The 14,689-nt window shown below is 40.3% G+C and overlaps 1 protein-coding gene across 3 annotated transcripts in view; it reads right to left on the bottom strand.

The window, feature by feature from the left end:
• Window positions 1–13,887, bottom strand: part of TTC33 (tetratricopeptide repeat domain 33) — a 44,636-nt gene extending 30,749 nt beyond the window's left edge. Inside the window, exons 1-2 of one of the 3 annotated variants that reach the window (XM_030469789.1) lie at window positions 13,625–13,887; window positions 12,740–12,968 (exon numbers count right to left, since the gene is read on the bottom strand). In XM_030469789.1, coding sequence (XP_030325649.1) covers window positions 12,740–12,960 — 221 coding nt within the window. In that variant the 5' untranslated portion in view covers window positions 12,961–12,968; window positions 13,625–13,887. Of the gene's footprint in view, window positions 1–12,739; window positions 12,969–13,063; window positions 13,170–13,220; window positions 13,300–13,624 lie in introns of those variants that run through there. The other 2 variants (XM_030469791.1, XM_030469790.1) reach the window with 2 other exon arrangements.
• Window positions 13,888–14,689: the final 802 nt, after the last annotated feature.

Genomic DNA, 14,689 nt, shown 5'->3' with positions numbered 1-14,689 from the left:
TCATGCTGAGAGCTCTACAGATTTTTTTCAATCTGGCAGTGATGGAAAGGTGGTCTAGCAAGGGCTGACTAAACCAGAATTTTCTATACTGGAAAATTTTTATTTCAATCTCAACATGTGATCTTATCACCCAGAATGCTCTACACAAACCTTTTTTTTTATTAGGTCCCTATTTAAGTCCTTTTTGAAGTCTCAAATATTAATCAAACTCAGATCAGAAATGCTCTTTGAAGACTGAAAGTTGAAATACTTCACTGAACTACAATTCTATTTTAGAACATGCAATACTTCAAATAAATGTCTAGGAAAATAAGCTATGTGTAAGAAATACCAGGGAATGTTAACCTTCTGACAAACAAAAGAGTTTCACTGACAGACTAAGGACAATAAAAACATCTACGTCAACATCTAAATCCACTAAGGATGAATTTATGATCATCACAAGATCAGACTGCCAGGAAAATAAAAGCCTGTATTAAAGCTTTCAGACAAACACAACTTCCTACAGAGAAGCGTAGGCCGTAGAACTCCTCTCAGTAAGTTTATCCTACTTAACAAGTGTCTCCCATTTTTAACAGTAAAATAGGATTGCGGAGCCAGCTGAGTACAAACCATTATCCATTGCCAACATCTCTTATCCAAAGAATTAAGTTTAGAAAAAAATCTTCAACTATCATCTGCATTTTGTCTTAACTGTCATTTCTTAATTTTTGCAGAAGACAAAAAGCATAAGCCATGGTCCACTACACTGGACTTCTATTAAAGCTCATAGGTCAAAGATAAAACAATGTTTTTTAAGATTTGCAATTTAGGTTCTAGAGCCAGTGAAACTCCAGAGACTAGTGTGAAAACACATCCAATACACTCTAAGAAAGGCAGCCTGTAAAAATTGTCAGTTTGAACTGGCTTCCAAATAGCAAACTTCGGTTCTCCATGAAATCAAAATTTCTCCGATTGTTTTTCAGAGAGTAAGAAAGAGGGGAGGGACACATTATCCTTGTCACTCTACGGTATTAGTATAAACCAGGCACCATCCACAGGTAGAAAGATATGGTTCTTCATCTAACATCTTTGACTTACGGTATTCAAACACCATATTAGAAAATTGAGCATGATATAAATACCATGATTCTTCTCTTGAGATTGGGATAGATGCATGGTCACCCAAATGATTGTAGTAAGAAAAATGTACAATGTCTGTCACCTCTTTCATATAGGTCAATTTACTAAAAGTATTTGGCAGTATATGTTAACAATTTTGTCATGTTATGACTCTCTCTGCACCTATACACCCTAAAAAAAGTGTACTTCAGTTATGTAGTGCTAAAATTAGAGAAAATAACTGCTCTGCATTTAACACATTAGCACAGGCACATACTAGCTAAGTAATTCGTTCAAGGCCCACTCAAAGTGAGTGAAGAATTAGACTCATTTTGAAGGCAATGAACACATAAAAAGTGTAAAAATTGGAATGTCTGGCCTAAGAACGAAAACACATTCACAGACATCCATTTGAAATTGTAAGTGCAGTACAGTAACAATAACACACAGGCAGCAACTAGACAACAATACCACATGAATGAAAGAACTTGTCTCCACTTCCCTTGCTTTTGGCCACTTACTCTAACACCCACTTTCCTGCCTATTTCACAAAAGCATTTGTGAACCAGATCAGAGCCAGCAACCGCTCTGATCTGAGGCTGAAAATAGCCTCTGGAGGCTATTTTCCAGCCAGGGTTCTTCTCCAGTCCACTGACAAACTAGCATTCAAAGTTGGCTCCCCAGAGAGTAAAACAAAAAAAATATGGGACTTTGCAAATGGGTGGAATGAGAGGGCAGGAGAGTTGGGTGATATTGACCCTCACTGAAACCAGCTTAATCAGTGATGGAACTGCAACCTTTGACTAGATACTTGACTTGTAAACAACCAAAGCTAGGTAGCACGTATACCAGCCCTTGCTTTCAATTAACTCATCCCCGATACAATTTAACAATTGTCTACAAAATTACTAAATCATTAACTCCCATGCAACTAAATGAACAGGTCAAAAAGCAGTAAAGAAACTCAAAATCCACAATCAATTATTTTTTTTATTAATTTGATGACCACATGTTAGTGTACAAGACCCTTACAAGTAATTTTTCTTGTGGAAGTACATTAAGTTATGAAGTCATCTCTTACACAAGTAGGACTCCTATAACATCAAATATTTCCACAAAGAAAAAAGAGAATGTACTATTCTTGATCTTCTCCATCTGCCATTTGAATTAACACCTCAAAAGACCTGACTGAACAAGACATTGTTCTTAAAGAGTTTTTATTCTGAGCCTTTACTGCCAAGCATCCTTTGCAGTTTAAGGATACTTTAATGATATGCCATAAGATGTGGAAGACACCATGTAGGGAGCTATAAAACAAGTTGACGTGCATAAAACCCAAGGTCTTTGTAACAAAACACATTGACATCCTACTTTTTTAGCAAACTCCTGAAATAAATGCCGATAGGCTATTATGATCCCTTAAATCCAGTACATGTTAATTTTAAAAAATATGGAGAACAGGTACACATCAGGCTCAATGAGGATTATGCAAACCGTATTGAATTACTCTTTCAAATTTGCACTCCACACACCATAAAGACAATTAAAACAACGGGGGTAGAACGGAATATTATCTGTCAGGAGCAATAACTAGGAGTTTTTTTAAGAGCAACTGGACAAAGGTATTAAATAAGGAAATAACTTTATTTTTCCCCGAAGCTTCCTCTATGACGAGAAATAATATTATGAAAAAAATAATTTCTAAATACAACTAAAAGGAACTAGGTGTATTTAACAGTAGAAGTTGTGGGAAAAATCTCTTAGCTCAAGTCAGAAATGTGTTCTTTAAGTGACTTGACAGTTTTTGCACTATTTACATGAATCTCTGACCACCACCTACCAGTACAGACCTGCTAGCAGAAATTAGTTTCTGCAGGATGGCGACAGTGCTGGTTCTGCTGCCACCTTCTCTACCATTTCCAAAGATGGTCCCTGTTGCAGCCAGTTTATAGCAGTAATATGCAGCAAGAGAAAAGGACTGAAGGCAGTTTCAGAGATCAATTCAGAAAACAGACAAGCCAGATGTAAGAGAAACTTGTAGTGGAGCACTTCATCTCAACCAAACACTGAGAGAAAATGAAAATGCACCAGGTGCACTTTGGTGTATATACTTATTATCCCTTATATGCAGTAAGAGGTTTTAAGTGTTGCAGAGGAAAAGTATCTCAAAGGCTGCATGGCATACACACATCAGATTCAAAGAAAATCACAGAATGTCAAAAGTATAAAACAAAAAAGGTAAAGAGAGTTAATTACTCTACTTGTGTATAATTTACAAGGCTAGAAATATGTCAGCACATATGCTTTCACCTATTTTTTAATATTTCAAGCACAGCTATGATGAGTGATAAAAATTAAATGTATAATATTGTTGTAAATTAAAAAAACAACTATATCCATATTTTTATAATATTTATTTACAGACCATTATATTTTGAAGTTCCTTATAGGACCTTACGTAGTACTACCGAGTTACTCTGGGATTAGATGCAGGTATTTTATTTGGTCATAAACAAAAGCTGTCCATAAAAAGTGCTAGAAATCAAACAGAAGCATCGGAAGCCGGTAGCAATGTAGAAATTTAGAAACTATCAATTCCTGTCCTACTGCTCACTAAGAAGTACATACGGATCTTTTTTAATGAAATGTAAAAATTACAGGCAAGTATTCATTATTTTCCACTAACTTCACAAGCATTAGAGGGCTAGAAGAACATAATTGTCAGGCCTGACTCCTCTATTTGGAGATATTAATACATTCATGAAAATGAATACGTACAGATGACACTTCTACTTAAGAACGAATTCTTTTTCATGCTTCAATTCCAGCAACATACTCTGCATATTTAAATAAGAGTTTTTAAGTAAACAGACACATTTTGAAAGAGTTCATTTAAAAAAAACTATGTTGCACATGTCCAGTGAATTCAACAGCTTTTCACTTACAGAGTCCTGTAAATTATATTTCACGCACAGAAGGACCAGACCCTCTACACTTAAATCCAAAGACAGATAACAAATTATCCTTCATCTCCAAGCAGGTATAAGCAGACAAACCCAGTTGACCCATGTAAGTTTAGGCACCTAACCTCAAGCATTCACACTAAGACCACACACAAAAGACCTGTAGCCTCACAGGCTGTATCTGCACTAGCACACTAGTCCAGGGAACGTTCCCAGACATGGGCACCTGAGCAGTGTTACTCTGTCTGACAGTGGTCTTTGGCATGGCTGTAGCCAGCCAGCATCCTCCCAGTTTGCCCACAGCTACCTTGTTCAGGAAGGCAAAAGCACTACAAATGGTCCTGTACATGAATAAGGTATCTATAGGGTTAACAGCAAGCAACAGGAACCTCCAAATCCCAAATTGAGTTAAGCTCTTAAATGAGCTGAATTATGTCAATACCTCTGTCTCCTTTCATTGTGAAGAGACCCTGAACAAACAAAGATTTATATCTTGGTTGACTTCACTAAGGCCTAAAGTTACACAGGATGATATATAGGCACCAATTAAGTTATGTTGTCTCCTTAAGAAAAACATATGTGCGTAAAAAAATGCTTCCAGTCTAGTTGTTCGACAAATATTCCTTCTGTTTCTATTTACAAATACATACCTACAAAAACATGTATACACTCAAATACACATGGACAGTACCTTACAATTCAATATCCTCAAGTAGTAATAATTCTAGCAAAATGATACTCTAAAAATCATTCAAACTCTGTCTACAGTTCAAATAATCTACAATTATTCTTGCACAAACACTTAGAAAAATCCACACTAAATTAGTCACAATTTCAAAACTGAACTCCTGCTTTACCAAATAATAACCAATCATTGGAAAATAATATTTGACAGAACAAAAGGAAAATAGCTACATTAAACTGTAATTTACACTAAAAGAACTACTTAAACGTTCTGCAAAGAACTTCCTCCTTAATGAGATAGGACAAATAGGTGTATCACCAGGAAGAAACAATTCTATCAGTAAGTGAGGAAAAACAGTAAGTCTAGCAATAAAAATTAACTTAGACAAAAATTAACGTGTTACTTCACATGGCAATTTATGGGAGGGTGTTAAACACTGTAAAACACTCCCTGCACTTATTTTTTTAATTCACTAGAAAGGTTATGAGGCCTGCAACACAAGCCGTATGTTCTGACTAATAAGAGAGAAGCTGCAACATGTGCTTTTCCCCAAAAAAGGAGGTAAGAAGTCCATACTTGTTCAGAGTCTTTTCTGTTTCAGCTCATGTGTTCTGCACTCAAGAGTTAGAGTTTACACACCCTTAGTCTCATTTTAGCAAGCAGATCACGTGTATGGCATTGTCAAGGAAGCTAACAGCAAGGAAGTTGTATATATACATACACATAACAGACAATAATGCTAAACCCTGGAAAACATTAGAAAGTGGTCTCATATTTTGACTAGAAGTCACAACCACTATAATCAAGCCCCTATTCATGTTATAACATTCTACTTACACTGAAGTAAAAAATATGTAAGAAGATAGGCAAGCCTACCTATTTTCTCTGCATTCTTGCACGATTTACCTTAGAAAACGTTCAACCTAATCAAAGATAATAATTACTGACTTAAAAGTTTTCATTTTATTTGGAGAAGAGTGGTATTGATCATTCACTCTGAAAAAGGTAAGCACTGTATGGAATAGCTAATTATACCTGGCATGCAAACTGCATCTAAGACTGATACCCAACAGTTATTTTCAGCCTACAAACAAAAGTAGGAGTGAGCACTCACTACATTCCTCCAGTTTCACCATAAGCCTTTTCCAGGGATTTCCCTACACTTCATTACAAAATCTGTCTAAGGCTTTCAGATCACTCTTCCATAAGAGTCAATATTTCTGATGCAATATACCAGCAGCCTAACAGAATTTTAGACTTTATTCTAGGAGCCAGAAATAAAAGCTAAATTTGTAGACTTCCAGATTATCTACTAACTCAAGCCTTTTCAATTTCTTTTAAAATGCATCTTTGCTTAAATGAGGTCAGTTAGCAAACAGAGATGGTAAGAAGACAGAGCAAAGACTGCCCATTTTTTTGCATCTTTCTCTGTACCCAAAGCATTCCACCAAAGATACATACCAACTACTGAAACAAATAAACAGAAGTTTCCCAGCCACCAAGAAAGCTTCCACACCAACGACCTGTACAATCAAATTCAAAGTCTGAAGAACTATCTTCTGGATTTTAAATGTGTCTGTAATTTTAATGGGATTAATTATAGGACAACCAAGATTGAAATGAACCTCTAGAGATCACCTAATCCAAACAGTCTGCTCGAAGCAGGGTCAGCTGAAGCAGGTTGCCCAGGTTATTACTGTCCAGTTGGGTTCTGAGTATCAACAAGGATGGAAAGTCCACATTGTTCTCTGGTCAATCTGTCATCCATCAGGATGATTTCCCATTTGCTAACTGACGCCAGCTATTCCCAATAACCTTGTACTTCTTGTGTTTCAAAATGGTTTCCAGAATTATCTGCTCCCTCACCTTCCCAGGGACAGAGTAGAGCTTGATAAGCCCATAAGTCACTGAATCCTCCTTCTTACCCTTCATGAAGAAGTGATGTTTGCTTTCTAGCAGGCCTCAGGAACCACCCCCAGTTGTCATGACCTTCCAAACGCAGTAAAGAGTTCGTGATGACATCAACCAGCTCCCACTGCACCCACAGATGCACCCCATCAGGTCCCATGAGCTTGTATATGCCAGGTTCATCTAAGCATTTCACAGTCTGATCCTCTTCCACCAAGGGTAAGTCTTCCTTGTCCCGGACTTTCCCTCTGGTCTCATGGGCCCAGGGTTCCTGAAGGCAAGTTTTACCACTAAAAACCGAGGCAAAGACGACATTGAGTACCTCGGCCTGTTCAGCATCCTTAGCCACTAGATTCTTTAGTCCATTCAGCAGAGAACCCACATTTTTCCCAGTCTCCCTTTTGCTGCAAATACAAACATCTGTAGAATCATTTCTTGTTGCCCTTCACATTCTTCACCAGATTCAATTCCAGGCAGGCTTTGGCTTTCCTAAGCCCATCCCATGGTCAAACAAGGTCTCTATGTTCTTCCTGGAACTCATGACCCTGCCCCCACCTCTTGCACCTATCCATTTCCTGTTTGGGTTTTGCCAGGAGAACCCTGTACGTCCACACAGGACTACTGTTACCTTTTCTTGATTTCCTCCTGATCGGGATGAGCCATTCTTAAGCTTGGAGGCAATACCTTGGAAAAAAAAAAAATGCAACCAGCTCTTCTGAACCCCTAATTCTTCCCTACCATACCGCACTTCTACTGGACTACTCTGTAATGTAAATGAGCCTATTAAACTGCTGAAATGTTCCTGCCAGGTATAGCTGCTGGATCTTCTGGGAAACTTCTTTATTAACACTATACTATGTAAGTAACACCTGTTTAATTGACTGAAAATTGAAAGGTAATTTCAACACAATGACTTCTGCCCTTTGTCATGTTAGTTGCATCAATATGAATTATCAAAATAATCTGAAAGCAATTTTATTACTTTAGCACTTTCACAACTCATTAGTCATCAAATGCTTATCATAATCTAAACTTGAAAGACATGAGTAAATTCAATAAATACAAATGCTATAAGAACATGACAGGCTTTTCAACTTTAAATAAGTATTATTCTCCTGTTCCATCTGTTAAAAATATTATTTTTTTGATAACTTAGCTTTCCGCTATGCTAAACACACTTTTTAAAGGAGTATGCCTTATCATTTTACACAACCACCTTAAAACGTCTAGTGAGAAAGACAAACTCAATTAGAGCTTATATTGCTAAGGAATCATATGCTACACATGGTGAAGTGATGCTGGCATATTAGCATCAAGGGAAAAAAAGCCTCAATTGCTAAAACGTGGAATAAGCAGCACTTTACAGAAGTTCAAATTTTTTTTTTATAATTATAAAATTAAATCAAGTAATTCTTAAAAGATTAATTCCTCTCAAAAAGCAAACAGTTTCATGAAAATTGACCTACTACCTGGCCTGCTCATAGCACTTTGACATGTCCTTATTTAACTTGTTGCTGCAAAAGCTTAAGGAAAGAAAGAGTAAAACCTTATTAACCAGTCTAATTTACATATCAAGTGACAAAGTGGCATCAAGTGACAAAGTGACTGCAACTATTTATTTTAACATAGGTGAATCTCTGTAAGCTCAGACAAAATGTATGAGTGTTCCAGCTGAAAACATGATCTTCCCAAACCAATACTAGCTTTAGAGATGGAGATATTTTTACTGCAATATGGAACAACAAATAAATATCCTCAGAATTGAGAGCAGTATTAATTTTTATTTAGCAATATCGAAAAAATACATGCAAATGAAGAATTTAAACCTAATAGTGTCTATTTGCAAAAGAAAAGTAAGTATTTAGACGAGCATTTTTTGCACCTCTTCGGGGTACATTGAGAAGGACTCTATCTCCACCTACTGGACCAGCTACGAAAATGTTTGTAGTTTGAAAACTGCACAGGGGGATTGCAAAGCCATTTAAACGCATATGCAATTCCATTATATTGAAGATGGCAGTCCGAGAGAAGTTTGTCTTGTCCTTGCTACCAGCTTTCTACATGCTGTATGTTTAAGAACATTATACTTTATTGTTGAATCTCATCTAAACCCATTCCACAGTCAAAGATGACGTATCTACCAGTCAAAATAGACAGTAATCACAAACTCCTGTATTCAAAATACTGAGGCTGAGCACATGAGATTTTATCCTTTGGAATTATGCTGGATTTAAAACAGTTTAGGACTGTTAACACAAAAACCTAACCTGGATTATGCTTTTTGGTTTTTAGGTTATTTTCTTTTGGTTGACTGGTTTTGTTGTTTGTGATCAGGTTTTGTTTGGTTTTATGTTGGTTTTGTTTTTGTTTTCTTTTCATGTTTTGTTTTTATTTCCAGTGTATGTAGACACACCCGTACCAGTGTCTCAAGATTGATAATCTGCCAGCATCAGGAGTTTCATATAAGCAAAACCAATTTCTCCTCTGGAATATTCTGTGTTCTTTCTACCAGCAGACAACAGTCTGTTTCCCAAAAGACTATATGTATGTTTGTACATGTTTGTTTAATTGCTTCTTCCCTCATATCCCAAGAGCATACAGTGTGACACTTCTTCCAAGTATCTGCCTTTTCTTTCTGTTCTGACAGCAAGATCAGTCATTCAAACACCATCTTCAAACTGCCTATTGATCAAGCTTCTAGGTCTGAAGCTGTTCTATTCAGTACCATTTTTCTTCTGTGTCTGCCTCAGCCTCAGCTTAATAGGTTCACGTACCCACATTACAGCAGGTACAAATAATCCTCAAGCAGCTCCTATAAAAGCTGAAAACCCATAGAGGGCTGCCACCTCCAGAACAACTCACCCATGCTGCTCCCAAGTTTGCCAACAGGCAAAGAAAGCAAGCTGTACAAGTTCTGATCCCCAAGAAGCCCATTTGTTACTCCTTCCCCCAGGAAGCATGAAGACTCACTTTACAAGCACAAGTCAATCAGATCTCATTCATCCACAGAAACTGACTTACTGCATACACAGACACTAACAAATCCATAGTGGGAGTGTAACATCATCACTGCCTTCCCTTACCAGAACTTCCAACCAGAGAAAATAAACATTCCTTCTAGTCCACTTCCTCAAGTTCTTGGTAATGGTATGTCAACTATTCCACCTGCAACAAGTAATAAAAGCCTCCCACTGTGAGTTTAGACTCTAATCTATGTGAAATCTTTTTTTTAAGAGAAAAATCTGCCTAAAAGTTATGTACCCTGACAGCACCATAACTGCTTAAAGTGTGTACCGTGTGCTAGAGTAATTCATGGAAACTACAATTTCAAGTCAGAACTTCCGTTAAACCTCAGATATAAGAACATTAATACATAGAGCATATGTCTTATAAACCTCCCAAAAGCTGCATTTTAATTTCTTGTTACTTGTTCCTCAAACCTGTTATAAGCCATTCAGTGTTTCTCAGTAGCTCTTATAAGCACTTCTGAGATGATGCAGTTCTCATTAAATTAACAAAAAAAAACAACTTACGTTGCTACTTACAGATGGGTTAAGCTTTTGTATTGTTTTCCAATTGCAGGTAAAAGAAAACTTGAAGTTCAACTTAGGATATAAAAAAGCATCAAAAATTACTTGTTGTTCAAAATAAATATGCAGCAGCTTGTATCTCCCTGCCCTAAACCACATATACAAAAGACTATTTGCTGCTGTTCAAGAGATTTATTACACTTTACATAATACACCCAAAAAAAAAAAAAAAAAAAATCAAAAAAGAACACCAAAATCCACAGAGAAGAGATATACAACAGCCAAAGCAAAACATGAGGAAGGCAAGGGTAGAACAGAAGGTAAGACAGAAATAAAAATCCATCTGTTTAACATAGGTAAATACAGTAAATATTAGTGATTACCGGCTGTAGAAAGAAAATATTTAGAAATACTTCTTTATTTCTCAAGCTCTATATTCTGAAAGCTCTGTGTAACAATCTCTATATCCTGAAAATGACAGAACAGTCCTACCTTTATATAGACCACTGAATAATTTATTTCCAGTGTTAAAGACGTTAATTGACTTGACATAGAATTGTATTCTGTGCTTTCAGCTACTAATAGTAACATAACCAACCTGGGAGACTTGGGTGACCTGGACTTGGGGGTGACGGTTGACAAGAAGCTCAGCATGACCTGCAGTGCGCGCTTGCAGCCCAGAAAGCCAACCATACCCTGGGCAGCACCAAAAGCAGCATGACCAGCAGGCTGAGGGAGGCGATTCTCCCCCTCTACTCCGCTCTCATGAGACGCCACCTGCAGTACTGCATCCAGCTCTGGGGTCCCCAACACAAGAGGGACATGGAGCTGTTGAAGCAAATCCAGAGGAGACCACAAAAATGCTCAGAGGGCTGGAGCACCTCTCCTGTGAAGACAGGTTGAGAGAGCTGGGCTTGTTCAGCCTGGAAAAGAGAAGGCTCTGGGGGAACTTTGTAACAGTCTTCCAGTACCTAAAGGGGCCAGTGAGAAATCTGGAGAGGGACTTTTTATGAGGACAGGTAGTGACAGGACAAGGGAGAATGGCTTTAAGCTGAAAGAGGGTAGGTTTAGATTCGATGTTAGGAAAAGATTCTTCACTATGAGGGTGGTGAGACACTGGTACAGGTTCCCCAAAGTAGTTGCGGATGCCCCATCCCTGGCAGTGTTCAAGGCCAGGCTAGATGGGGGTTGGTCCACTAGACCATGTTCCACTGGTCTAGTGGAAGGTGTCCCTGTTCATGGCAAGGGGGTTGGAACTAGGTGATCTTTAAGGTTTCTTCCAACCCAAACCATTCTAGGATTCTATCATTATTCAGGTGCTGCATTAAAAGTATTAATACAATGGCAGCATGCTTAAAGCTGATTTAAAGTTAAGGCCAACTTCAAAACGCTTCACAATCTTATGCAGGAATTATGTAACACAGGAACTCAAAAGGATCTACAGAAGTGAATCACTGTCCCCCTGAACAGTGTCACCATTCAAGTGAACAGTAGTAAGAGGAAACAGTATTTAAATATTTGCAAATAAATCTTTTCTCAAAGACATTTTGTATTTAATTATTATATTATATTTATATATTTTAAATCAGAGCAGACCACATATAGGATGTGTTTATTATCATACATAAACTTGTCTGCTTTAAACCTCTAAATTGTTCGTCTACCATATTGCCCAGAAAACCCTTTTTTAGGATTAAATTTCTGATAATGAGAAGTTTAACATCTCAGCAGGGCATACTGACTTATTATAGAATTGATTCTATCAGGTAAATAATATTATGTCTGATCTGGGACAATGAATAAAATGTAGAGGTAAAGTCAAGACACAGGTTTAGCTTGCAAGCACGCTGAAGATTTTAAGGAGACTAATCTTGGAACTGATTTTTTCCTCCCTACAGAGAAGATCCAGCCAAATTATGTAGTTAATATCTAATTTATAGTCCCTCTTTCCCTCTTCTAACGCCTGCCATGCCAAATATACTTTCTGCTTAAAGCATAACAGAACAACAGCACCATCTTTACAACATCCTTCCAGAATTGCCAAACTCTCAACTCAGTACTGCTATCAGAAAATGCTCGGAGCAGCTACTTGAACCTGACTTTCCAAAAGCATTAGACAGATTAACAGTGCATTAGCTGCTCTGCAGCATTTGCCTGGGCACTGTACAATAAGCTTACTCTTAATAAGGGAAAAAAACACATTTACCGTAGAGGAGAAAACTACCAGAGTAGATAAAGCATTATGCACAGTGCAGCTTATCTCACTGTGAGATTCAATAAGTTTCTCATTTCCCTCCTTCTATCATTTTTCTGTTACGTGTACACACAAAAATGAGATGGAATATAGTCTTCATTTCACAGCTGCCAACGCCACCAAAGGAAACTGGCTTTTAGTTTCAGGCAGTAAAGACGGAATGAAAGAAATGGTCACTATTTTAAATGTGAAAAACGTGACTGCAGCTGCTAGCAAATTACCTAGTCTTTAGAGAAAGGATTAAAATATCATTTAGCACTTGCTAAGTCAATGAAAAGGAGTAAGATAACATTAGTACCTCGTCTTTTCAGCCAAGTTTGCACCTTCCTCCTTCAGTTCCTTACTTTTCTTTACACAGTCTTCTAAGAGAATCTCCTTTCTTCTCTTCGTTGCGTGCACCCAGTTGGCATCATCTTCTTCAGCCACATCCTTGTCATCCGCAGCTTCTGCTTCAAATTGCTGGGAAGTAGCTTTTGAAACTTTCTCACCAATCTTTCTCTTCCACCCAAAAGAAGCCATTTGGACAACTAGAGACAAACGCATTTTCAGTAGCTAGGTAATTTAGCTTTCAAGTACATAGATGAAAAAATACACCCTGTTCATCTCGATTCTAAAACAATACCATGTAGCAGACTGCCCCTCCCCAACGCAAACTCTGCCCATGAGCTTCACCAGAGATGTCAGTCAGGCAAGCATAACCTTGAGCCCAGCTGCAAGGGGATCTCTGCCAGCAGAAAAAAAGGGAATAGAATAAAACAAAGGCCAGAGCTCTGACACACCACAAAGCCCCTTAAAGTTTGTCTGAAACGACACAACAGCAGGAAGGAAGCGACTCGTTCCAAGGAAAGCGACACATCACAGGCACGGCCCCTATGCGGACAAGCTGCACCGGCCCCGCACACCCCGCTGCACGGACCGAAACACCCTCGGCCCGCCCGCCCAAGCTGCGGGGAATCTCCCCGGGGCGGCCGCTCCGGGGACCGGCACCCCCGGACGGGACCGCACGACCCGCCACCCATCCCCGGAGCGCGGCTCGGCACGACCGGCGGGGAGGCGGCAAGCGCCGAGCCACGGCCGGGCTGAGGGGGCCGCTTCCTGTGCAGAAGAGGCCGCGGCAGCGCCCGCGTCCCGATGCCCGCGTCCCGATCCCCGCGCAGGCCCGCGGCTGAGCGCCGTCACCTACCACTGTGCCCTGAGCGCCTCTCCGCTGGTTGCAAGGGCCGCGCCACCCTTGACCGCAGCTGGCAGGAAGCGGAAGGCAGGGCGGGCTCCGCGGGGCGTGCCGGGAGCTGTAGTCCCGCGGTGCCGAAGCTGCGCTCCCTGGCGGAGGCTCCCGCGCTGCGGGCACCGGCTCGGGCAGGGCCGGGTGGGGAGCGCCGGTGAAGTGCGGCCTCCGTGCGCCGAGCCGGAGGCGTGTGGGCCCCGCAGCGGGAGGAGCCCGTCCCGCGCTGCACGGCGGGATGCGCGGTCTGAGCGTGTCGGTGCCGCAGCGCCGAGCACAGCAGCACCGGCGGGGGGCGCGGGTTGCACCCGCTGGCGATGGTCGGGAGGCGCAGGGGAGAGGTAAGGGAGGGCCGGCTGGGTGCGAGGGAAACACTGCACAGGGAAAGGACCGAGGCTCGAAAGAGAGGTTTGCCTAAAAAACAGGCAAAACGTGAGGCAGGCTGCAGCGTTTCACATTGCTCCTTGCCTAGAGGGGCAAACACCGAGACTAAAGAACTGCCTACAGTGCCCGAGAGGAGCAGAGTGGAAGATAATGGCTTTAAACTGAAAGAGAATAGATGTAAATTAGACATTAGGAAGTTCTTTACTGGGAGTATGTTAAGGCACTATAACAGAGTGCCCAGAGAAGCTGTGGCTGCCCCATCCCTGGCAGTGTTCAACGCCAGATTGGACGGGGCTTGGACAAAGCTGGTCGAGTAGAAGGTGTCCCTGCCCGTGGCAGGGGGTTCGAACTGGATGAGCTTTAAGGTCCCTTCCAACCCAAACTATTCTGTGATTCTCTGCAGGCAAGGTGGGTCACCACAGGGCAGGGCCAAGGGGAACCTTCGCACGAGCACTCAGCAACCCTTCCATCTGAAACTGCTTTTGGCAGCAAGAGGAAGGGCTGATAGGACCGAGGGGAAAAGGCACAGTCAGGGGCCAGGCTGGCACCTTGCTGGGAAGTAATGCTGCAGGAAGTTGTGTTGCATTGCTGCTGAAGTCGTTGCTGTTGTTTTAAAGACACATCTAACAGTCCTCGCGTTAA

This window comes from Strigops habroptila, chromosome Z (assembly GCF_004027225.2).
Source record: "Strigops habroptila isolate Jane chromosome Z, bStrHab1.2.pri, whole genome shotgun sequence".
Lineage (NCBI taxonomy): Eukaryota > Metazoa > Chordata > Aves > Psittaciformes > Psittacidae > Strigops > Strigops habroptila.
The sequence above is the reverse complement of the archived record's forward strand: the minus strand, read 5'-3'. Positions and strand labels throughout refer to the sequence as shown.